This window comes from Antechinus flavipes, chromosome 4 (assembly GCF_016432865.1).
Source record: "Antechinus flavipes isolate AdamAnt ecotype Samford, QLD, Australia chromosome 4, AdamAnt_v2, whole genome shotgun sequence".
Taxonomy (NCBI): domain Eukaryota; kingdom Metazoa; phylum Chordata; class Mammalia; order Dasyuromorphia; family Dasyuridae; genus Antechinus; species Antechinus flavipes.
Genome location: NC_067401.1, coordinates 285,854,762 through 285,880,343, shown reverse-complemented (window position 1 = coordinate 285,880,343; position 25,582 = coordinate 285,854,762). Strand labels below are relative to the sequence as shown.

The window sequence follows — 25,582 nt, the reverse complement described above, 5'->3', positions numbered from 1 at the left end:
TTTTTTTGGAGGAATCATTATTTAGATTACAAAAAGACCTCTGGGAAACTACTTTCCTGGTTAAAATCTTCTCTAGTGAGTGATAGTAGGAAAAGGCTCAGTGTGATATTTTTCAAGCATTTGGTAGTTAGCAGGCCCATATCCTGTTTTGTTCTACAGGATCTGCTTCATTTTCTACTCTCCTCCTCCAGTATGAATATGAATGTCAAAATCCCAGGGCTCTAAAATTTATAGGAGGCAAAAAAAAAAAAAAAAAAAAAAAAAAAAAAAGCCCGAGGAAATAACACCTCATTTCTAGAGAGAGAGTATGATAGAACCCTATGATCATTTCCTGGATTTCTGAATCCAGGGCCTCATCTCCTGAGTTTTAAAACTAATGGCTCTGCTAATTGGGAACCAAGCGAACTAATAAAAGGATCTTTAGTATTCTCAGACCCTGATTTAAATGCCCCTCCTTCTAAAGATAAAGGCAGGGAAATGATTAGAAACAACAAACTCCCAGAGGCTGGCTGGCCATTGTCATGCCAGTGACATCCAGACTTCCAGACAGTGAGACCAGCAGGTACTTCAGAAGTGTTTCTCTTTTCATTTTGTCTTGCAAAAGAAATAGGAGCCTAATAAGGGCAGACTTTCCCTCACTTTCAATTCCTTCCTACCTAAAGTTACAACTCTGGTCCCTTAAGTCTTTCCTTAGGGAAGGAATTCTTAAGCTTTCTTGTGTTAAGGACCCTTTTGGCACTCTCCGCAGAAGAATGCTTTAAATGCATAAAGTACTCAGGACTGCAGAGGAAACCAATTATATTGAAATAACATCAGACAAAATATTCAAAAGATTAGTCTCCCAGGTTAAGATCTCTTGCCTTAGGGTTTGCTGCTTCTTCTGCAATACTTTCCACACCCCTTTTCTTTTCTCCATCTAGGAGGAGTCTAGATAAAGTACTTCTCACTGGGCAGCACACAGTACAGCCTCTCAGGCTACTAACAGCTGTTACCACTTCCCTCTCTGTTATGGATGGCTAGCCTCTAGACAAAGGTTAAAAACCCTTCCAATTTAAGCTTAATTTGCGTGGTAACGCCTCAGAGAGGCATTAGAGCACCAGTTAAGTAGTTTAGATTTGTGATCAATCTTTTAGTTTTCTGTTCCTTTGAGACCAGAATAAGATGTATAACTGCTTGGCCTGCCACAAGCCATTTCACCAGACTCTACAAATAGAATTGTATTCCGTCAGAGATTGAGGATCCTGCCTGTGCAAAGAAAAACTTGGGATTCCCTAGGAAATATAGGAATAAAAGAATACATTTGTTGAGTTAAATTTTTACTGAATTGAACCAATGAAACAGAAGATATAACCCCTTATGATAACTATTACATGGAAGGCTGTTACATATTGAAATAGCTGTACCATATACTATCCACCATGTACTATCACAGGCACATAAACTGGCCAGCAAGATCACTGAACTGCTGGTATATTCCAGAAGTTTGTTATCGGATTTAAGTACTTGAGTTTTAACATTCTAAGTTGAGAGAGAACATCTGATTTTCTACTCACCTTAAATTCATAAAAAGTGTCAATGAGAGTTATGAATCTTCGTGCTTGGGTCCTTTTGGCCAGTGTAAATTGAGGTATGTTTCGTAAAAGAACTGTATCATAATTCTTTGATAGTTCCAAATAATCACTGGCTCCAAGAGGCTGTGATTTTAAAAATTAAATATTAAAAATTAAAATAAATCAAATGAACATAACTTACTTTTTTGGGAAATTATTAAATGAGAGGAAGTCATTTGAAAAGCACATTATTTTTCTCTTTTTTATTTGTGTCTCTACACATTTTTTTAAAAAAAAATTTTTAAAGCTTCAAAATGAATGCAGGTTTTTGTGTAAAAGTAAATATTCATCCAGAAAGTGATATTTTCATTGCCTGTTTAAATTCTGGGCAATTCAGTCAGGTTGATCTGGGACCAAAAGTGAATGGCAAAATCTCCTTTTCTTATAATATTAGTATGTCAGTTATAGCTTTAAGCAGGTGTAACTGGATCAGCATTTCAGTGGTGGTATGCTTTGTCTAAATTTAAGACACGATCAGATTTTTAATTAAAAAAATATATCCATGTGGCTCGTTTGAATAATGTGATGATTGAGGCAAGTTCCAATGATTTTGTGATGAAGAGCGCCACCTACACCAGAGAGAGGATTGTGGGAACTGAGTGTGGATCACAACGTAGCATTTTCATTCATTTTGTTGTTGTTTGCTTGTATTTTGTTTTTTCTCATTTTTTCCCTTTTTGATCTGATTTTTCTTGTGTCTCCCCTAATGAAGAATAAAGACCCTGCTTAATATTTTCCTCCTGGAGGAATTGGGGTTAAATGACTTGCCCAGGGTCACACAGCAGAAGTATTGTGTTCCAGGTCACATTTGCACTCAGGTCCTCTTGACTTCAGGGTTGGTGCTCTATTCATTGCACCACCTAGCTGCCCTGTAACTTTTTATTTATTATTCACATCACCTATTACTATAGTTAAACTTATTCCTTCTAATTTCTTCCTATAACTAAATTTCAGTTACTATTTCAAGTTAAATATAATTATTATCTAATATCACATCTGGCATAAGTGCATATTTTTGAATAAAAAAAAGATTTCAGGGCAACAGTCACAGGTAAATATTTTTAGTAAATATTTAAATAAATTGTGGAAGTCATCAATCTCTATGAAAAATGCCAGAGAATTTTAATGACCAGAGCAGCTTGTGACCTTTTACTTATAGGGACAATGAAGCTAAAAGTAGAAATTCTAGGACTGAAGGCAAATTCAGTTGAATTAGAAAAGGGGAGGGGAGAAGCTAATTAATAACAGAAGAGGACACAGTTCATCCCACAGAGTCTAACTTCAGATTGTAAAGCATGAGGGAAAACTCCTGAGTTCCTAGTGCCTGGGAATGAGTTGGGATGTGTGTCAGTGAGAGAAGAAAGACCCCAGGAGAGAGGCAAGAGTTTTTCAGGGCAGTGCTGTGGAGGGAAAGACTTGGTACTCCAGTCTCCCCTACATCATACTTGTACCTGGACGCAAAGCCTCCAGGTTATTCCACAATCGTCTCAAGAGTTAAGGTACTTAATTTACTTAAAATTAAAGGTTTTCTCTTCCCGTGCTTTTTATCAGATGTAGGGACCCAAGAGTATGAAACATGGAATACATTCTCCTATGTCACACACACACACACACACACACACATATATATTTTTTCCTTGTGGCTATTCAGGCATTTTTCAGTCAAGTCTGACTCTTCATGACCCCATTTGGGATTTTCTTAGCAGAGACACTAGAGTTATTTGCCACCTCTTTCTGTAGTTCATTTTGCCATGAGGAAACTGAGGCACAGAGATATATGACTTGCCCAGAGTCACAGTTATAAGTGTCTGAGGTCTGACTTGAATACAGAGAGATTTGTCTTTCTGACTCCAGGTCTGGTACTCTATCCACTGCCCTACCCAGCTGTTCTTTATCATTGGGTTAGTTTTACTAAACTGCCCCCCCTTTTTTTTCTGTTACCAGACATTGGCAGAGTGGTAAATTAGAAAATGTAGGAGATATAAAAGATATGAATAAAGTTGATACAAAAAACCCAAAAAGTACTACCCATAAGCTAAGAGCTTATCCATGAAATAAATAATTTTAGTCCTATATTGCAGAATATATCCCATATAGCCTACATATCTGCCCAAATTCTAGAGGAAACCATAATCGGAAGAGATATCAAAGATCATTTATTCTACACTTGAACAAGAATCTGCTCTACAATAGCCCTGACAAGTGTCTATCTTCTCTAATTGATAATACCTCCAAGGCAGCCCATTCTAAGTCTATACCATTCTACATTAGTACCTGATAACCAGCTGAAATCTTCCCTTTTGGAATTTCCACCTATTGTTTTTAGTACTGTGCTTTGAGGCCAAATTGAACATGTCTTATTCCATGAAAGTCCTTCAAATACCCAAAGACAGTTATCATTTGCCCCTCTCAGATTCTCCCTTTTTACTTTCTTTGGCTGATCCTTGTACAGAGTAGATCAAGAGTCCCCACAGTTTAGAACGTGCTGAATATAGTGCCAAGGGACCTAATTCAAATCTCACTTCAGTTACTATCTTAGACAAGTCATTTAATCTCCATCCCTTCCCTTCCTCAGTTTATAAAAGAGAGGCAATAATAGTGTTAAACCTGGAATTGGATCGACCTTAAAGTTCAGTCTTCTTCAGATACTTATTAGCTAAACAATGAGAAGATTTATTTGAAAGGGCCTTTCTAGCTCTAAATTTGAATCTATGATCCTCTGGGATTATTAATATTCTTACTAAAATGTGGCACTTAGAACTGATAAGTTCTGACCATATCATTCAGAGTTAGTCATATCACCAAGCAATGCTCCTTTTATTTTTTAAACTTGTGAGCAGATGGCCTTAAGTCTTATGCAGTTTACAAGCTACACCAGTAACAAGCCACAAACAACAAACACATGTTCTTAGATCAAACAGCCTTGGTCCTTCCATCTCCCTACAACTATGAAGAGGCAAACTACTGATAAGATGGGGCTGACCCAGGGTGTGACCTTGACCAAGGTCATTCAGTAGACAACTCAAATTTTAGAAGAACACAAGAGAACACTTCCTCATACTAGAGGAAGTGGAAGCAGATCAATTTTGAAACAGTTGGAGAAGTCCTTTCAATTCTTTCTCCTTATTCCAAAGTATTTCTGCCAGATTATTTGATATTTGAAGTTTTATAGCTAAACAAAAATATCTTTAATTGTAAATATTCTGGGGAGCAAGAGAGAAGTTATTAGTCATTTGCATCTTAATAGAAATTAATTTAATCAGACAATTTTCTTAGGACTTAGCTGAGATCAGCAACACTAACGTTAAATTTTAAGTCATAACTTGAAGAAAGGGTAGGCAAGATAAATAACTACCCAGGGTACAATAATCAGAGAGGAGCAATAAGGATGATTTTTCATTTCATATTAATTTTTATGAATGCATAAATTTTAATTCCAGACATTTCGTCTTTATATTGCCTGTAGCTATTTATTTTGCGATAGATCCAGCTCTTTTGTACTCTTGTCCTGCCTAACTCACATCCAGAGAACAGTGTTCAGTTCTGGTTATTCCCCTTTCAGAATGAACATCCTCATCTCATGGAAAGTGACCAAAGAAGATGAAATAGAAGGGTGAGACAACTGGAGACCATGCTACGTGAAAAATGATTGAAAGTATTGGAATGTTTAACACGAAGAAAAAGGCTTAAGGGGTACGTGACAGCTGCATTCAAGTATCTGAAGAGCTCTTATTTGAAAGAATGAGAAGACTTGCCATAGCAAGTCTGATCCTTGGCCCCAGAGAGAACAACAACCTAACAGTAAAAGGTGCAGAGACAGGTTTCCATTCTTCACAAGGAAAAACCTCCTAACAAATGAGCTATGCAAAAGAGGAATGGCCTGTCTTGGGGAGGTGGTGTTTCCCCTTCATTAGATAGATATCCTCAGAGGCTTGATAGAGATGTTGAAGGGGGGATTTCTGTTCATGTACAGATTGGACTAGAATGGCATCCAAGGTTCCTCATCACTCTCAGTTTCTACAATTATATAAGTCAATTCAATTAAAAAATATTAACCAAACAATTAATGAATTCCAAGTACTAGATAGATACTAGGTGTTAGGGGAGATGAAAAATATATGTCATAGTCCCTGCCTTTAAGAAACCTCTTAGGGTTTCTTAAGAGGAGACATATTTATTTTTATTACATACACACACGTATGGGTATGTGGATATATATACACACACACATATATGTGTATATATATATGTATGTATATATATATATATATATATACACACACATAATATACACATGCACATATTTATGTATGTGTGGGTGTGTATATAGTGTATATGTATATGTATATACATACTATATACATACACACATATACACACACACACAATACAAAATCAGTGTATGAGAAATATAAGAAAAATGCTTTTGTGAATTCCAGGGGACCAAAGGTTATTCATTATCAATAGTAGGGAAATAGGGAGAGTAGAAAAAGGGACATAAGAATGCTAATTTTGGAAGACAGTTTCTCTTAGGAAGAATATGATATGCAACAGTAGATGGCTTTGGATGGCCAGAAGACCATAGTATATTCCTGGGGCGCAGAAGGAAGAGGAAAAGAAAGGAAGGAAAGGATTCTAAAAACAAACCACCTGCTCTGAAATCTCAGTTTGAGCTAATTTTGCCACTTTCTTCTTTCAGTAGACCAGAAAAAAACAAAACAAAACAAAACACAAGAACTAAGATAAAGGGTATCCACCAATAACCAGCTGGTCTACTTTGGAGATCCTGGGGGTAGAGGGTGGGAAAGTGGGGAAATGGAATGAGAGGTGGGCTGGGCTTCTGTTAGGCCCACAAGCCAACATTCTGAACCCACAGGTGGAATAGAAAACAAGGCTCTCTTTGCTGTTCAGAACAGCAAACTAATTTCAGTCATGAAGATCTCCACTCCATTCTCCCTAACCATTCTTATCAGAAATAAGCCTTCTCTAGAAGGCTTTACAAAGACCTACCAGTAAAGGGGTAATTGTGACTGTGTGTGGTCCTATGCAGTTTAAAGAAGACACTATTGCAAGGTTTGTGGCTAATTAACTCAGTTGGTTCCATTAGAGTCTTAATGTGGCAAAGGTTCCCTTCAATTCTCAATAAGATCAGTTTGCATTACTCTGTTCCATGGACATAGACTATTACTTAATCCCTGCAAGCCATTTTGCAAATGCTGACCCTTCACAAAGGGGTCAAAGAGTGTAGAAGCAAACGCATCACAGCTACTGGTAAAGACAAATGCCTTCCTAATGGCCAGTTAGCAGCATTAGCATTCTATAGAAAAAGCAAAAGATAGTATTTCCAAGCTTTGACAAAGTTATAGGCAATACTATAAAAGCACCTGAATTTCCAAAACATACTTAAGATTCTTTTATTCTATTACCTATTACAAAAACTAGCAGATACGTAAAAATACAAAAGTTAATTTTAGATGTGCAGTTAAGTATAATTAAGCATACTCTCAACACATGTAGGTATGCTTTGAGTTAAAAAAAAAAAATCCACACATCTGTATACCCAGAGAGAAATATTAGCAGAAATTAAACTGAAGTACTAAGAGCAACTGAAAAAAAAAAATCAGATTTTTGCTTGCTCAGCTATTTTAGCAAATTATTTCTTTTAAATATGGTCTGTATTAGTCATTATATTAGCTGATATTACTCTGTCCCACATTCCTAACATTCCATTTTAATGTGGGGCTTTTTTCTTCTATTTTTTTTTAAACAATAGTCAAAAATATTCAATAAACAAAAAGAGAATATTGTTGGAGGGAAAAGTCTAATTTAGGAAATATAGAAATGAAATTTTACTTTTTTAAAAACACATATCTAAATGGAGGGATTAAATCTATTAAGCTAACTTCTTTAAAGGGAAAAAAAAATGAGTCCAAGAAATTACACTTGCTCTTGGCCCTCAAGCAAACCCTTTTTTAGAGCTGAGATTAAAAGTTCCTAAGTAAAATTTTAGAAATATTTTTAATTTGCTAAATATATTAAATGATTCATCTTCCCCAGATATTGGAGAGGGGATGGGAAAGGAAGGGAACAATTTAATTTAACAGATCACCAATGAATGTTTCATCAATGGCTTGCCCATCCTGTCCACTGTTTTCATGTATTTAGAAAAGGGAGTTAAGCAAGAGCTGCCTCCTTCCTGTGGCCTACTCCCAGCCTGCTACCAGGCTTCCCCTGCTCATTCTGTCCCTGTCTCTTCATGTAGTCATTACGCAAGATAAAAAGAGCTACTGTCTCCAGAGTCCCCTGACTACCTTCCTTCTATTCCTCCAGCGGGGAGTGTGCAACTCACACCTCTATATCCATCCACACCCAGAGACACCTGCTAAGATATGACCCTCTGATGGAGGACAGCCAGGGAGGCAGGACTCTCTGAGCTTATTTTCACTCATCACCAGTTCATTTTCCTCCTCCGTGACAAATCTTTCCTGTCATTCATTCACTCAATGTTTGATTCAGTTCATTAGCTTTTATATTAAGAGATTCTTACGTGTAGAGCACTAAGCTAAGGAAGCTATAAAGATGATTAAGTGCAGGGCTCTTCCTTCAATAAAACTATTTTATTCTCTAAACTCAATTTCTTTCTCCAAACTCAAACAGGAGACAATAAGAACCTTCAGAAATCAAAACAAATTTTTAAAAAATTACATTTTTTTGTTTTGCCTTTTATCACTTATGTCTCATTTGCTTAACCCTAATTTGGCAGGATCCAAGCTTTTACAGAAGGATGGCTGCACACATAATCAAGAAGGTGGCAGGGCTAGCTGCCCATGGGACCTCTTTTTTACCCCTGTAAAATGGGGATCCTAATGCCTAAACATTCACCTCCCAGGGAGGCGGTGATGAGCAAAAGAGGCTCTGTATGTAGAGCATTTTGTAAGCTGTGAAGTGGACCATAAATGCCAGCTACAACGGAAAGTGGTGGGACGTTGTGAGTGAAGGACTGCAGCTCAGGAGGCATCAGCATTGTGTTCTAAGGCTACCATGGTCAGGGCAGTGAAGAGAAGAAAATAAAGAGCTTAAAAAAAATGTCTCGATAAGATTCTGCACTTTTGAGAGACTGTGTTTGAGGATGGGGCAAGGATGGGAGACAGTTAAGACTCATGGGCGTGACTGGGCAATGTACTCACAGTAGATTGGACTTTAGGATGAATTTCCCTTGTTTGAGTATATGCACAGTGCTGAACACTGGCTACCCCCATCCCTACCCCCAGTGCTTTTTGGGAGCAATGTCAGGGGATTTGTGATGTCTGCTCCTTTGGGGTATCTGTCTGTATCCTATTTGTAGCATACAGTCTTTACAGAGTAGACCTTGTGCCACAGCAATAGCCAATACCCAAGAACCTTTTCTCTCCCAGCATCTGGCAGCTTGATGGGTTCTCCACAATTTTCTCCCCAGGAGATCCTTTACATTGATCAGCCTCAAACTTGATACTGATGTGCAAATACCATATAATAACCACTTGGCCATTTTCTCACCTTCCTCCAAAGCTTGGGGCTTTTAAACCAGGTCCTGTTAGTTGTCAGTCATTTATTAAGTATTTATTATGTGGCAGAGTCTGTACTAAACTCTGGGCATACAAAGAAAGGTAAAAACAATCCTTGCTCTCAGGGAGTTCATAGTCTAATGAGACCATATGAAAAATAAGAGTCCCAGGAGTAGACAGCCTTCATTCTCCTTCCAAGTAGGTTTGTTTTACAGGTAGAACTAAGTGTATTGGAGACTATGTAATAAAAGAGGAAATAAAAAAGAATCTATAGCCAAGGAGGTGGATGGGAGATACTCAAGAGACTGGGAAAGGGCAGTGTCTTTGTGGTAGAGTAGAGAAGACTATAGTATCTCTCTGTGGCACAAGAACTCAATAGGGTGGGAACAAATTGCTGAATCTACTTTGGGTCCAACCCTTAGAGCTGAGATGAATCTAAAGAGATGGAATTTAATAGGATTAAAATAAGTCAGAGACTCTTTGAGTTGGAAGGGACCTCAGAGGCCATCTAGTCTTTCCTTATCTAACTGATAAGTGGTTATCCACCTTTTTCTTGTCAAGCTCCAGTGACGGGAAACCTACCACTTTCAAGGATAGTCTATATCATCTATTGTTAGCTTTAGAGGCAGAATTAGGAGCCATGGGTATAAAGTTGGAGAAAGGTTGTGTTCAGTGGGAGCTGCAGAGCAATGGATTTAGACTTGACATAATGGAGAACTTTTTAACACTGTCTAAAAGACAAAAGAGCTGTCCAAATATGGAATGGGTTGCATAAGAAGGTATGGGCTTCTCATTACTGAAACTCTTCATGTAAATACTGAATGATCCCTTCCCAGGGAAGTTTTATTTAGAAGACTCATTAGAACTGATAAGAAACGGAATCTCTTCCATTTATGAGGTTCTGTGATGGCTATGCTATTCTGTTACTCTAGGGTTTTAGTTGTGACAAAAGATATGCTCAGAGACTGCAAAATTGTCCTTGATAACACTGTCATTCATTTCCCACTCATTAAGGACAGGTGTTACACTAGGGTTTCTATAATATGCTGCTATGACTTTCTGAATCTGTTTTGTACAGCATAGTACCTCGAGTGTAGTATATATGTAACATTAACTGATTAGAAAGATGAAAAGAAAGAAAGGTTCTGTAGCACAAAAATGAAGTAAGAAAGGTCAAGTGACAATTTACGGCTTTCTACAATTCAAACTCCATGAGGATTAATCTATCACCTAACATAATAATATAAAAGGCTTCTGTCTATTTATGACTTTCTGGACCACTTTCCTACTCACTGCTAAGAATAGTTCTCTACAGCCTAATTTAGATTAGCTTGGAACAGGACAACCTGTCCAAAGTAGCAGAATATTCTGAGAAAAAAAAAATGTGTCCTTCATTTTGACTTCAAAAAGGAAAGGAGCTGCTTCCTACTGACAGAGACCTAAGAAATGTATACTTAATTTCTTTGAGACTTAATAGGGACCTATCTGAATCTTGGTACACACTTCCAGAACCTATCTGCCATTATCATTGTCTTCTGCCAGATAAGTAAACATGTTTCTTCAAACAATTATACTTCTTACAAATGATCTAAATACTATTTACAAATACTAAATACTATTGGTAATGGAAGACAGAAGGACAGAGACAAACAAGTTTAACAAGACCTAGTCATCTGGATGAAAGCTCAGCAGTGCATTCAGTGTGTCACACACACAAAGAATACAAGCCCTCCCAGATATAGCAAGGCACCCCGAGGAGAGACAGGGAGCAGAATGTGCCTGACAGATCAAACAACCACCTTGATCATCATCTCCCTTCAGACCCTAATGGAGACTGCTCAAGACCTTGGGTTCAAGAGCTTTGGGAATACCATTGCTTCTAGCTCACTGCCCTCAGATATCATCTTGGGAAGCAATACGTATAGAAATGTAACCTGGATTGTTCTCCTGTAGGTACTATAGCTATTGCTACTGAAGACCCAACAAGGAAAGTTAATTCCATCAAATTTCTTCGCATTAACAAAAGGCTTAATATAAGAAACTGATGTGATTTTATCAGTGGGAGTGACATGAAAAAAAGCAGCACTGACATCTGCTTTGCAGCTGTGCCCTAAGAATCATGGGATTCTTCCATATGATTTGCAGCTGAAGTTTTCCATATATATACTCTCCCCCATTGGAATGTGAGCTCTTTGAGAGCGGGAACTGTCTTCCTTTTCTATTTGAATCTTCAATGCTTTGCATATAGTAAGTGCTTAATAAATGCTTTATTCATTTATTCATCAAAGGTGAATAACGACATCCAAAGGTCCAACATATGTATCTAGTTGTAAAGTACTTGAAGGGGCAAAGTCTATTCAACTTATGAATAGCCTCAACTAATACAAAATAATAGCCTTCTACCTCAACTTGTTCTAAGAGACAGAGCCATCAAATCCTCTTCAAAAAAATCAATTAATATTCATGGAATAGCCACTGAATGCTCAGTGCTCACATACTAAGGGTTATGAAGGAGTGGGCAAAACGTGAAGAGGACACAGCCCCCCACTTGTCTGTACTTTACCATTACAAAATCAAAGGCATGCATACTTTTATTATGCACTAGTTGATCTTATTATATAATCACACCATAGTACAAGGCACTTTCTGAAGCTATAATTAATACTGTGAATTCACAATTCTGTTCTATGAATAATTAAGGTATTTGATGATTTTCTGAGTACTAAATGGCACTTCAGTTAGTGGTATCCTTGAGTGTGTTATTCTATCTCAAAATTCAAATAGTATTATCTGATGCAGATTTTTCTTATAATAATGATGACAGTCCTCATCCTCCTACCTGAGCAATTAAAAAGTTTAATAGTCTTTGATGTAGCTGGTTATCTGAATAATTTTCTAAACAGGTACAATTACAATCCTCTTATTTGAAGGTTTGTGCATTCTCGGCTATTGTTTCAAACCCTTTTTGTTTCTACAGAAATCTGATTAAAACTTAAAGAACTTTAAAAATCTAATGAGTCTGCAAAGAGCATTTGTTATCCTTAATTATCCACAGTATATAGGAAGTCTGAGTGTAGGATAGTTTATTTCTTTAAAAAAAAAAAAAATCAAACCAAATTACCAAAAAAGCATTTACTTTTTTGCCTTCTTGCTCCTGAATGCACAATGTGAAGTGGGGCAGCTGTAGATTGCTGTTATTATGTCCAGGATGCCAGGAGTCAGGATTTTTTCAATGCCACACTAATGTGAGATGCATTAGCAAGAATGTGAGGCTACCTCTGGCCTTGCCACAAGCCGGTTAATCTACTTCAGCTTAGGGGACAGAGCTGTCAACTTCACTTGTTTTTGTTCTTGTGTCTGGTTAATGCATGTTGGGCCACCATCATCTCCGCTCAAGTAGGATGCTTATTATTTCTAGCTTACTGTAGATGATCCTATTCTAAGGGTTACCCTTTTTCTGCTTCCATTATAGGTTTCTTGGAGTGATACACTGATAGCTCTTCATTTAACAAGAGTACACAACATCTTGCTTTGTTTACACAGCAACAACAATACCACCTATCTTAAAGAGAAGTAGCTTTTAGCAGACAAAAAACTGCTTTGTGGAAGTTAAAATAAACCTATCCTTTAGAAACAAAGTGAAAAGACTCTATTAATTGGAAAGGCTTTGCAAGTTCTAGGTTAATGAATAAAAAGCCCCAAATTCGGGTATTTATAGAGCCAGGCACTTAGCAATACAGGATAGATTCCTTATTATTTGTTGAGTCAGGATTAGAAATTTCAATATTCTGGAATTGCTAACATGTAGAAGGAACCTTTATATTCCAGATTATTAACTATATTGAGGCAGCAGGGTACAGTGAGTAGATGGACGCTGGACTTGGACTAGGGAAAACTCAGGTTCGGATGCTACCTAGCCATGTGACCCCACACAAATTACTTAACCTATCAGAGTCTGTTTCCCCACCTATAAAATGAGAGCATTGCCTTGATGACAGTAAGTTCCCTGTCACCTCCAAATCTGTGATCTCTATCTTTCAAAAGTCACCTTTTCTGTACCCAAATGCTGTCTTATTAACCCATCTATGAACTTTTGACTTTGCCTAGAGCATCGAGTAGTGAACTGAGTACTACAACTAGAGTCAGGAAGACTCAAGTTCAAATCCAGCGTCACACACTTATGAGCCATGTGGCTCTCAGCAAATTATTAAACTCTGTCCCAGTTTCCTCAGCTATAAAATAGGGATATATTAGCACCTACTTCTCAGGATGGTTGTGCATTCAAGTGAGGTAATTTTTGTAAACACTTAATACAGTACACAGTAGGTGCTATGTAAATGCTAATGATTTCATTATTATTATCTCATTCATTATCATCATTCCCAGTGTCTAGAACAGTGTTTTGCATATTACAAATATTAAAAATAATTGTTATTACATATAATAATGGGATAATTGATGCAATGACTCCCTAAAACACAATATTTACATTTTAACATAGACTCTCTGGATATAATACCTTACCTCTTAATGCCTTATTCATTTATTCATCAAAGCTAAATAAAGATATCCAGAAGTCCAACATATGTATCCAGTTGTAAAATGCTTGAAGGGGCAAAGTCTATTTAACCTATGAAACAAACCTACAAAATATTAGCCTTCTACCCCAATGTGTTTCAAGATACAGAGCCATCAAATCCTCTTCAAAAAACAAGACCATAGTTGGACCAGGAGAGGAGATGAGCAGACCATGTGATATAGATATATGAACAATTGAATTTCTTCTTATCAAAATTCCCAGTTCCTTAAACCAATTCTCAGATGGTTTTGAGTCTTTTAACCATCCTGGCCATCTCTTCTGGATATGCTCTAGCTTGTCAATGACTTTCTTACAATGTGGCTGACAAAACCAAACACAGATAATCTAGATAAGAGTCTTAAGAGGACAGGGTGAAAGTGAGACTCTAATCCCCCTAACTCTGGAAATTACAATTAATACATTAAGTGCAAATCAAGATAAAATTAATAATCAAAACACAGTATTTGCACCTGTCTTTGGTGGTTATTATTTTTTTTCTCTCATGTTTTTTTCCCTTTTGATCTGATTTTTCTTATACCACATGATAAATATGAAAATATGTTTAGAAGAATTACCTATGTTTAACCTATACTGGATTGCTTGCTGTCTTGGGGGGAAGTGAGATGGAGAACAATTTGGAACACAAGATTTTGCAAAGTTGAATGTTGAAAAGTATCTTTGCATGTATTCGGAAAAATAAATTACTATTAAAGACTACCCCCTCTTTCTCTCCCCTCCCATCCCCCCAAAAGATAAATTAATGGTTTTGGCTAACAAATTATAATGACTGATATTGATCTTGCAAGGTCATTGATACCCACTGGTCTTCTTCATATGAACTAATTCTGGGAATCTTAAGATTGTATATGTTTGGATTTATCCAAATTATTATCTAACTATATCTTTCTGATCTCATACAAGGATAGCTGACTTTTTAAACCCAATTTTTAGCACTTTTCATTTATCTCTATAAACTTTTATAACATCTGATTCAGTTCATTTTTTTTTCTGATTAGTTGAGATCTTTTTGGATCCTTATTCTGTCTGTTTTAGTTATTTTTATTGGACAATATAGCTATCATACTATTTATACTCTCATCCAAGGCATATATAAAAATATTGAGAAGAAAAAACTCAAAGTCACAGGGCTTGGGTACTCTGTTCCAAGTTCACATTGATCACTCTCTAATCAATGGTCACTTTTTGTGCCTCATTATTTCAACATTTGAGGGAAATCTTACCATTAATATATATACCATGGCTTAAGAAAGCTCTTTGTATTCCCCTAAATCCAAGGAAAAAAAAACTTTAGGTACTAAAAGAGGTCAAAGCTCTTCCTATTTCAGGCTTGGTAGTTTACCTTTTTTTTTTTTTTTGCCCTAGGGTTTTTGTTTGTTTTTTCTTCTAGCTGGTATACATAAAACAAATTTTACTACAATGGTCTTAATTGACTAGTTTCACCTTCAGTGGTGAAATCACTGCTAAGACCCGAGGACCTCTCATCTGGCCCACCCCCAAAGGACTTGTGAATCTATGATATCTTTACTTATGTTAACTTACCTTTTTTTCTGATTCTGCCTTCCCTTTTTGTTCTGTGCTAGCTAGCTCCCCACTCACTGGTCAAAAAAAGATGACAGACTGGAAAACAGGAATACCTTTCCCAATTTTTAGTGCCCTGGTTCTAATCTATATCACAATGATGTTTTTGGCTCTTGCTTGAGGTTTCCATGTTGGAGGTAGATTTCAATTTACTATATTTTGCTTTTTTTCAAATTTTATAAAACCCTCTGGGATAAAAGGAATAGCAATATATTCTCCTTCAACCCAATAACTTGCTATACCCACAGTACCATAGCCTAAAGAACTGTTTTGCCTAACGTTTTGTTCTTTGATTTGTTAATCTTCCCTTAAAATAAAATCATAGACCTAAAATGGAAACCTCACCAAATCAAAGTGAAATCACATCTATTGCCTGCTACACTTGCGAGGTACTGAAGGAGGCTCATTTCCAATAACATTTCTAGTTCAACTTTAAAAAGCCATTCATAATAAATTTTGTGAAAGCTTGTAACACAAAAAGATCAGGCTGAAGAAAAATGAAAGGCTATAAAAGTACAAGTAGAGTTATTAAGTTGAAAATTTGTCACTATTACCCATTACACAATCCTAAATAGGTACCATGTATGGAGTCTTACCAGAAAGAATCACAGATCTATCTCAGCACCTATCTCCATCTTTGCTACAGAACAGGTGTCAGTTCCTTTGCCCAACTCTAGGAAAGATATCTCTATAGCATTTCCCTTTAACTATCATTCTAACAATCCTATGCTAAAAGAAAATGAAATTTTTCTGGCATGAACCAGTCTTTACAAAGTCATTCTGGCTCCTTGTGATTGCTGCTTCCTCTTCCAGATGTTCACTAACTATTCCTGTAATGATGTGTTCTAGAATTTTGCCAAGGAATTGTCATCCAACTCCCTGGGCTCTAGTTTGCAGACTCTATTCTCTTCCCTTTTTGTGAAAAGTGGGACACCACTTACTCTTCTACAATAGAGCAGAGGCAACTTCACTCTTCAACAGCTTTTAAAGATCACTGGTGATGAACTAGGATCTGTCTGTCCTTTTGGTTCCTAGGGATATGATCTGAACTTGTCAAGAAGAGCTCAATTCTTTCCCCATTCTTCTCACTAGCTCCCTGATAACCTCAAGTATCAATTCCATATTGGTCACTGCTATTCTGTTCTCTCCAGCTGAAAAGTCATTCTTCTTGGCAGAGAAAGTAGAGGCAAAATAAAAAGAATTAAGCTCTTTCCTTTTTTTGGTGGATATGATCACTTTCCTCATTTATGCAGAACTACTATTCCTTCTTTAATATTCCTTCTTTTTCCTAAAAATTCCTTTTCATAACCCTTTGTTTTTTTCTGATAGATTCAGTCAATTTTGTCCTTCAGAATGCCTGACACTTATTTTTAAAGGACAAGGACATTTTATATCTATGTACCCTCTCCAACCCTGGTTTGTACTTTCAATCTATGTCTTTAAAAAATATCCCAGTTAAGGTACCTGAATAAAGTCCAATAAATGAAGACATGTCCCTCTCCTCAGAGTTTGCACTTAAGGATGGAACCAGAGGGAAAAAGAAAACACTAAGGATTTAAGAAACTAAAATGTAAAAAGGAATTTTCATCACATGCTCATCACACATTTGGCTTTTTTTCTTATAGGATTTTCGAAGTTAAAAATATTATTGATTTAGTTAACATCTTAACTGATTATAAATACATACACACATACATAACACATATGTACACACACAATTCTTTCCCCAAAGTGTTAGAATGTGTAACTTTTTCTTATTTCTCTACATAGGAGATATTTTGATATTAACTAGATACTGACCTGAAATCTTTTTAAGAATTACACAAACTAGGGAAAACAAAAAAAGTAAAATGACCCATGTTCTACTTCCCAATTTGTTTTACTTATTTTAGAAGAATCATTATCACCATCATTATCACTGATGTGTATTTGTTCAGTTTGCAAATTATAAAAAATTGGGATTTTCCAAAGGAAGGGGATTTTTTTTTCGCATTTTCCAACAAATCTAAGCTTAAGAATGGAACTCGTGTTTCTAAAATGATGATATTATCTCTCTTTAATTCATTAATATAAATTATAATGTGTGATAAATATGTATAGTGAAACTGGTCAGCCACTTCATCTTTTTATTTTCTATCTTTGCTTATAGTCATTTTTTATATGGAAATATGGCATGTATATTGATAGCAAACAAAATGTGATAAGTCATCACTTTATTCTATCCAGGTCCTAAAATAAATGCCTGAATAACGAAATACTTATTTAGGCACCATAAACTACATTTATTGGTTGTTTTGAAAATAAGATCAGCAGAGGGCGCTATTTGCTACCTATCGATGAAAATATGGCTAAAGTATAAGGCTTTTGAGCCAGAAGAAATCAAATAGAACAGTCAGATTTTTAGATATTTAGATCTTAGATTAAGTCCTATGTATCTTATGAAATAAGATTTTCATTAAAATTAAGCATACATTTTTGCAGAGCTGAGGTATAAAATTAAATGATATGAAATAAAAAGGAAAGTGATAGAAGCTGCTTCAGAATTTTTAAGTACTTTATTTTTACTTAATGTTCATTATTTTAACTTCTAGAGGTATATAATAAATGCAGGGCCTTCTCTGTCTTCCTAAAGTCCCTCTCCCAACATTTCTTTGGATTGTGGGCATTTGTGGAGTCTACTCAATAAGAAAACATAATGATAATCATTATAATCTCATTTCCAGGGTTATTTTAAAGTTCATAAATTATTTCTCTCATAATGTTGTGAAAAGGGAGCAAGAATATGATTATTTTCATTCTACAGATAAGGAACTGAAAACCATAAAGTTAAAGGGTGCTCCCCCAAGGTCATGAGGTAGTAAATGTTAGAGCCAGGTCAAAAATTCAGGTCTCAAGACTCCAAGTTCAGTGGTTTTTCTACTATTATACTAGTAGCATTTCCTCCAATTACCCTATGCTCTCAGAAAAGGCACTGGCATATTCTGAATTAGAGGTAAATTTATGTTCTGACATTTTAAAAGTACAATTAGAAAATAGGGACCTAGTGAATGAATGGGGCCTACAACAAGACCCACAACAAAACTACTTTCAATTTTCCTTTTTTTAGTTCAATTTATCATGTCTAGTGATGTTATATGGCTATCACATATGGAATATTACCATCTCTGAAGAATTGAAATTTAAAACTACTCAAGAGGCAATGGAGAGAAATATGGTAAGCTTAGATGTGATGAAACATAAGGCTAAAGAGAAAGTATGCAGAAGAACATGTGTAAGCAGAAGTGTCAAACTCCCAGTGTACTGGACAAGATTAAAATGTAATTGCAGGGAGAGGATTCTGGGAAGATAGCAGAAAAGATTAGAAAATTCCAAATTCTCCAGATTTCCCCCACAAATAAAACAGAACTGTACCTCAGGGCAAAGAAAGCTTAAAATCAAATAAGAGTAGTGTCGTCAGAATACTGATCCGCCAGTGAAAAATGGAGACAATCTGAAGAAAAGTACTGAGATGGAAAAACCTCCAGGCTAGTTCCACTGAAAGGACAAGCAGCAAGCTGTGGGGTTAGTTGGGTTGCGAAGTAGTCTTAGCCTCAGACACAAACATTTTTACTTCCCCGACAGTTTGGGGAGTGCAGCTTCTGAGTCAGGAAATATTGAGGGAAACTGTGGATAAGGAATACCAAACCCAGCCCAGTGAGGACAGAAGCAGTGGGGTAGGGACTCTGCTGGTTGCTGGCACTTTTAGGAGGGTGGAGTTTTAGGTTTTAGGTTCCAGACCAGGGGGCAGAAATGGAGGATCTGGCCAGAGGCACATTCCCCCTCTCCCCACCCCCACGCTGCAAGATTATAGGTGATTTGCATTAACATGCTCCTATTTTTAAAAAAAACAAGCAGGAAAAAGAGAAAGTACACAAGCATAGAAAGTTACTTTGGGAATAGGGAAAAACCAGGGTTCATCTTCAAAGAAGGATACCTAATGGAGATTTTTTGGTGAAGAAACAAATGACTTGTTTGGTATTTAGCATGGGAAATTTCTTTCATGATCACATGGGATTTGGAACTGAGGAATACATAAATTTGATCTCTTGTCCAGCTCTACATATATACATGTATATCTTGATTCTAAATGGAAAAACCACAATCACCAAGACAGGAATGGTGAGAAATGGAATTCCAATTAGAAAGAACTTATTACAAGTCTCCAACTAACCATGTGACCACAGAAAAACTATTTAATTTTTCTGAGCCTAATGCATCAAATGGGGATAATAATATTTTTGCCATGCTTCTTTTTGTATAGCTGTTGTTTTATAATTGTAAAGCCCTATGTGCATCTAAGTTATTACGATGATGAGAAGTGGTAGAGCCATTATTATGTGAGGGTGGGCAGATGCATAGGATTTTGAAGCAAGGTAAATTTTATAACATCTATAGGAGCAGATGATATACTTAATCATATGTGAAGTTAACTGAGTTAAAGGCCATGACCATTTTGAAATTCTGAAAACCTCCAACCAAATACTACAGAAGTCACAAGTACAGTCATTTAAAAAAAATTTTTTTAACCAATCATGGCTCAATTAATAAAAGGCAAGAAAGTATTTCCTTTTTGCTATTTCTAAAATACTTTTGGCTAAACATGCTGATATTGATGAAAAAGGTAGCTTTTTTGCTTCTCAGAAAAAGGATAAGTTGACCAATATTTTCTGAACTGTCTTCAAAGTTTGAAAGAGCTGGGTTCAAGTTCTGTCTTTGGTATAAATACAAATAAATAAATATGTATATAGGTTGTGCATGAAGATAACCCCAGACAAATCACTATCTCTTAATGCTCTTGGCAATTCTCTAAAACTATAAATTTCAGAGAAGGTGTTGATCTGAATCGGTAGAGGGAGTAAATGACAGGTCTAGTTATCCCTATTCAATATTCTAATGTGTTATGAACATTAACATTTCCTATTTGTGAGATGGGATATTAGTTGAGGCAAGCAAGTTAATTAATTTACACAGATATTCCTATATATTTATGCCAAACTAATGTTCCATTTAAATTTAAAAAAAATTATGCCTACTATAATTGTATAAATATGTATACACATATTGATTTTTTAAAGACATATTTAACATGTTAAAGACGGATTACTTGCCATCTGGGGAAGAGGAGAAGGGAGAAAAACTTTGGAACACAAGGTTTTGCAAGGGTCAATGTTGAAAAATTATCCATGCATATGTTTTGAAAATAAAATGCTTTAATAAAAAAAATTAAACATAAAAAAGAAAAAAATAGTGCCTATATCCCTATATAGATAGAAATCTACCTCTATGTAGATCTCTATTGTTGAGTTGTTTTAGTTAGTGTCTCTTTCTCCTATTTCCCTCGGACTCTCTGTCTCTGTCTTCTAAAGATGCCGATCACCACCTGCACCTCGTACTCTTAGGAAGCTGCCTGGGCTGCCAAAATGTTAATTGACTTGCCCAGAATCACATTGTTACAGGTGACAAACCCAGCATCACAGGCAAAAAGGATCTAAACTTAGACTGTCCTTCAAAGGTCGCCTCTAATCTTTACCATGCTGCCTCTCAAAATTATTAGCAAAACTAATCAAATACACTTGCAAAATGTGTAAAACTGTGCATAGGAATATTTAACAAAGAATTTTTAAATTCATCAATTTTTACAATTGTTTTTGCTCTAGGTCCAGCCAAATTTTCTGATATCTGTCACAATACTTGTATACTCATGAAGCTGAAAAAGGCTTCCCATGTCTTGCCACAAGTCTAGACTCTGACCCTGGCTTTCAGACTAATCCTGATTTGGCTCTCTATACAACCTATCAAATCTTATTATCAACATAGAACCCCAGCTCTGATCAGAGACAAGTCTTCTACTTTCCCCAAAGGCCTTGCCCCTGTGCTTTCCCCACAATACTCATTACTCTCATTATTTCTACTTCTTCAAATTCTACTTATCTTTTAAGTCTTACCTACATCCTCCATGAAAACTTTCCCTACTAAAAACCTCCTGCAACCTTTTCCTTTTATTAACAGTATGTACCAAAATATGACAAATATGGAAATATGTTTAAAAGGATTGAACATAGTTAACCTAGATCAATTGCTTGCTGCCTGAGAGAGGGGAGAAGTGGGAAAGGGAGAGAGAAAAAATTGGAACACAAAGTCTTATAAAAATTAATGCTGAAAACTACCTTTACATATATATAAAAAAATAAAATACAGAGAAAACAAACAAAACAAACAAACAAAAAAAACCAGGATGTACCAGAGAGCTTTCTCTATTGCTTCTACAATTAAGAGACTTGTCATTGCTTTCATACAATAACAGATGTTAAAAAGTCCCTTGTGTGAGGCTGTACAGTTCATTAGTGACAAAGCCTGTCTTCGCACCCAGTTCTCGCTGTTGCCAGTCCAGGCCTCTTTTCTATGTGCCTTGGTCTTGTTTCTTCAGAAAAAAAAAAAAAAAAAAAAAAAAAAGACTATATTGCTTTTCTTTTCAACGTCCTAGAATAGCTAAGATCAGTTTCAGGCACACATATTATAAATAACTTCTGGCAAATTAACTATTAAATGAGTGTGATTATACCAAGTCCTATATGAAACTCTTTATGAATGGCATGGAATTAAAGCCATTTAATGAAAGCAATCTTATCACTCCCCATTTTACATCATTTCCCCCACTATCTCCACCTTTCTGTTATGAAGAGGTGATCCTTCTTGTTGCTAGGGTAAACCCCTCCACATGCATCCTCCATCCCATCCTATCTTGTCTTCTCCAGCAGATTGCTCCATTTCTCATCTCTACTCTTTGTCTAGTCTTCAATTTCTACCTATCTACTGGCTTCTTCCCTGCAATTTATAAACACTGCCCTGTCTTCTCCTGCCTTAAACAACTCATGCTTGATTCCTGATTCGGGCTAGCTATCATCCTATCTCTTCTTTCCTTCTCAGCTAAATACTCTGAGGAAGTTGTAGACTTGGTGCATCTACTTCCCCTTCTGTCATTTGATTCTAAGCTTTCAGTAATCAAGCTTTCGACTTCATCCAAATGATATTGCTCTGTCAAAAATCCTCAATGATTTGTAAATAGCTTACTCCAATGCTTCCCCCTCCCCCTTAGTTGTCATCCTTCTTGACTTCTCTGATTCCTTTGATACTATTCCTCATATTTCTCTTAAATACTCTCTCCTCCTGATTTTTTGTGAAATTGCTCTTTCCTAGTCCTCATGTAATCCACCTGTTTTTTTCTCATGCCTCCTTTACAAACTGACATACAAGTCATACCCTCCAATCCTGGAAATCCCTCTGTCCTAGGTTCTCTTTGGTTTTCTCCATATAAACTATCTTGCTTGGTGATTTCACTTATTCCCATGAGTTCAATTATATCTATGCAGATGATTCCAAGATCTATGTGTAAATTGTAACCCTTCATATCATCGACTGCCTTTTGGACATTTCAAACTGGATATTCCATAGACATCTTAAAGCTTAATATGTCCAAAACAGACGTCTTTATTCAAAACCCCTCTTTCCTCCAAATGTTCCCATTACTACTGAGGGCATCTCTCTCCTGCCAATCACCAAGGACTATAACCTTCATATTATCCTCAATTCCCGGACTCACTCTACATATCCAATCTGTGATGATATCCTATCATTTCTACCTTCACAATATTTATTTTCCTTCTCTAACTCACACAGGTATGAATCTGGTGCAGGGCCTCAACATTTTATGCCTGTATTACTGCAGTAATTTGCTGGTGATTCCCCCACTCGAGTCCATCTTCCATTTATTTATTGGCATGATTTTCCTGAAGTACAGCCCTAATCACATGGGGGTAGGAGTGAGGCTGCGGCAGTCTCCCTATTCACTCTAAGGTCAAAAATAAAATTATTTGGATTCTAACACCTTTCACATGCTAGATTCCTTCTATTTTTTTTAGTAGCCCTATACTTTAGTCCTTTCTCCATGTCTTCTGTGAACCAGAAACACTGCCCTTCCACATGGCATTCCAGGCCTTGTCCCACTGGTTGTCCCTCCATCTGGAATGCTTTCCTTCCTCTGAATCTTGGCTTCCTTTCGACTTTGGCAGGCTGCCTAGCCTAGGGGGCCTATCCCAGTTTTCCTTATTGCTGGGGCCAACTATAGTTGTTTGCATATTTTCTCCCTCATTAGAATGTGAGCTTCTTGGAGGCAAGGATTGTGACTTTTGTTTGTTTGTTTTTTGAACCCTAGCACTTACCTCATAGTAAAAACTTAACAAATGCTTATTGACTGATGAAATCTGAAGTCAGAGAATTTGGATTTTCCTTTCATAAGGCAGTATTTAATTCATCACTTAACAAGTATTTCTTAAGAATCTACTATTTGCTAGGCACTGTGTAAGATAGTGGGGCCATAGAGAAAATAAGGCAATACTTATTTTCAATAAAGTTTACGTTCTACTGGGAGAGGAAATATCTAGAAATAATATTACAGAATATAAATGAAATAAAAGGAAGTTAGGAAAGGTGGGTGGTGCTTCAGCTGCATTATGGAAGAAGAGAGGGCTTCTATGGAGAATATTTTTAAATGGAATACACTACAGGCACGAGGAGCAGTTGATGCAAAAGCTCAGAGTTGTGAGATAATACTATGTGTTGAAGAATAGAGACAGAGCCAGTTTAGCTGGATTGTAGAGAAGAGAAAGGAGAGTAGCCTGTGCTGTCCTGTATAGTACCTAGCTATAGGTAGGTTTTGCCCATGTCATAAAGGGCTTCAAAAGTTAAACAGACTACATGTATAAAGCCTGTGTCAAAGTGCTTGCCTTCTCAATGAAGGGGAAAAGGAAAGGAGAGAGAGAATTTGGAGATCAAATTTTTTTTGGGGGGGAAAGAATGTAAAATTGTTTTTACATGTAATTGGAAAAAAATAATAATATCCAAAAAAAGTCAAATAAAGAAGCTGATATTTTATTCTAGAGGAAACTGGAAGTCCCTATAGTTTAATGAGTGGATTAAATAGTCTAGGTAACAAATTATGAGGATCTACATTAGGAGGTTTGGGTATAAATAGGGAGAAGTCAGATACTAAAGAAATGAAGGCAAAAATGATACAATTTGACAAGCGATAGGATATGTGGGATGAATGACAATGAAGAATAAAGGTTGACCATTCAGTTACAAATTTGGGAGAATGAAAAAATGGTGGTACTTTCAATCGAATAGGTAAGTTTGGAAGAAGAGTGAGTTTTAGGGGAAAAATAATGAGGTTTTGTAATAAGTATGTGCTACACACATTATAAAAGCCTGCTAGAGGCTGTAAGAGTCTGGATCATAAGGAAACCTGAAGAAGTTAAGACTTCCAGCTTTTCAATACATGCTTCTCAATTCACTTACCATACTGTGCTCAGCTTTGGCAAGCAGAAGCCTCTCCTGGTCTTTAGTCTTCTCATGTTCTCTCCAACACACAAGCAAATGTTATTTTATAACATGATTGGCTGGTGGGGCAGGACCCCTCATGTCCTATGAATTTATAGGCTTTAAGGGGAACTTGAAACATGAAGGAAGCACAAGGTTTCTGTGTCAGCCAGGTGTTTATACTGTGTTTAATGTAAACTATCTCTTAAGATTTAATTTTTATTCCATCAGAGAAACTATTATCCAATTCTAGTTAACTGCAGTCTTCAAGGTTCTAATCTGAGCCATCTTTTAAAGGGAATTTCTTAGAAGTCATCTGGTCCCTTTAAACAGCATTTTTAATTATTCAGGAACATGAAGAAACAATTGTAAAATAGATATATATATATAAGCAAGGGAGTACCTCATGTAATGATTTGTGCAAATAATTTACACCAATTCAGGTGCTAGAAAAATTTCCCATTATGAATTGATACACTGGCATTCTTCATTAGCCAGCCCTTGTGAGCTGATTCCTCTTTTACATTTCATTATTGTCTTTGTTTGTTCACTGGATCTTTATCCCCCATGCCTAGCACACATTAGGCCCTTAATAAATGCTCGTCGATGGGTTTTCTCTTATCCAGACTACCTGTGTTCTTGACAATCCCAAAGTATTTCCTCTTTCAATTTAATTCAATTCAGCACACATTAATTAAGTGCCCACTAGTAAATAGAATTATGTTTGGCTTCCCAGAATACAGCACAAGTTAAGGGACCCTGCAAAAGCACTAATTGTAAATAGATTCTTCTGTTAGAAAACTATAAGACTGAAAATATTCTTTAGTGTCTGGGAG

At 36.3% G+C, this 25,582-nt stretch overlaps 1 protein-coding gene across 2 annotated transcripts in view; it reads right to left on the bottom strand.

Moving 5' to 3' along the window:
- The window catches only part of AFG1L (AFG1 like ATPase), a 184,056-nt gene that overhangs the window by 5,008 nt on the left and 153,466 nt on the right, over positions 1–25,582 (bottom strand). For both annotated transcript variants that reach the window (XM_051997494.1, XM_051997496.1), the window contains one exon: positions 1,554–1,694. In XM_051997494.1, coding sequence (XP_051853454.1) covers positions 1,554–1,694 — 141 coding nt within the window. The remainder of the gene's footprint in view (positions 1–1,553; positions 1,695–25,582) is intronic.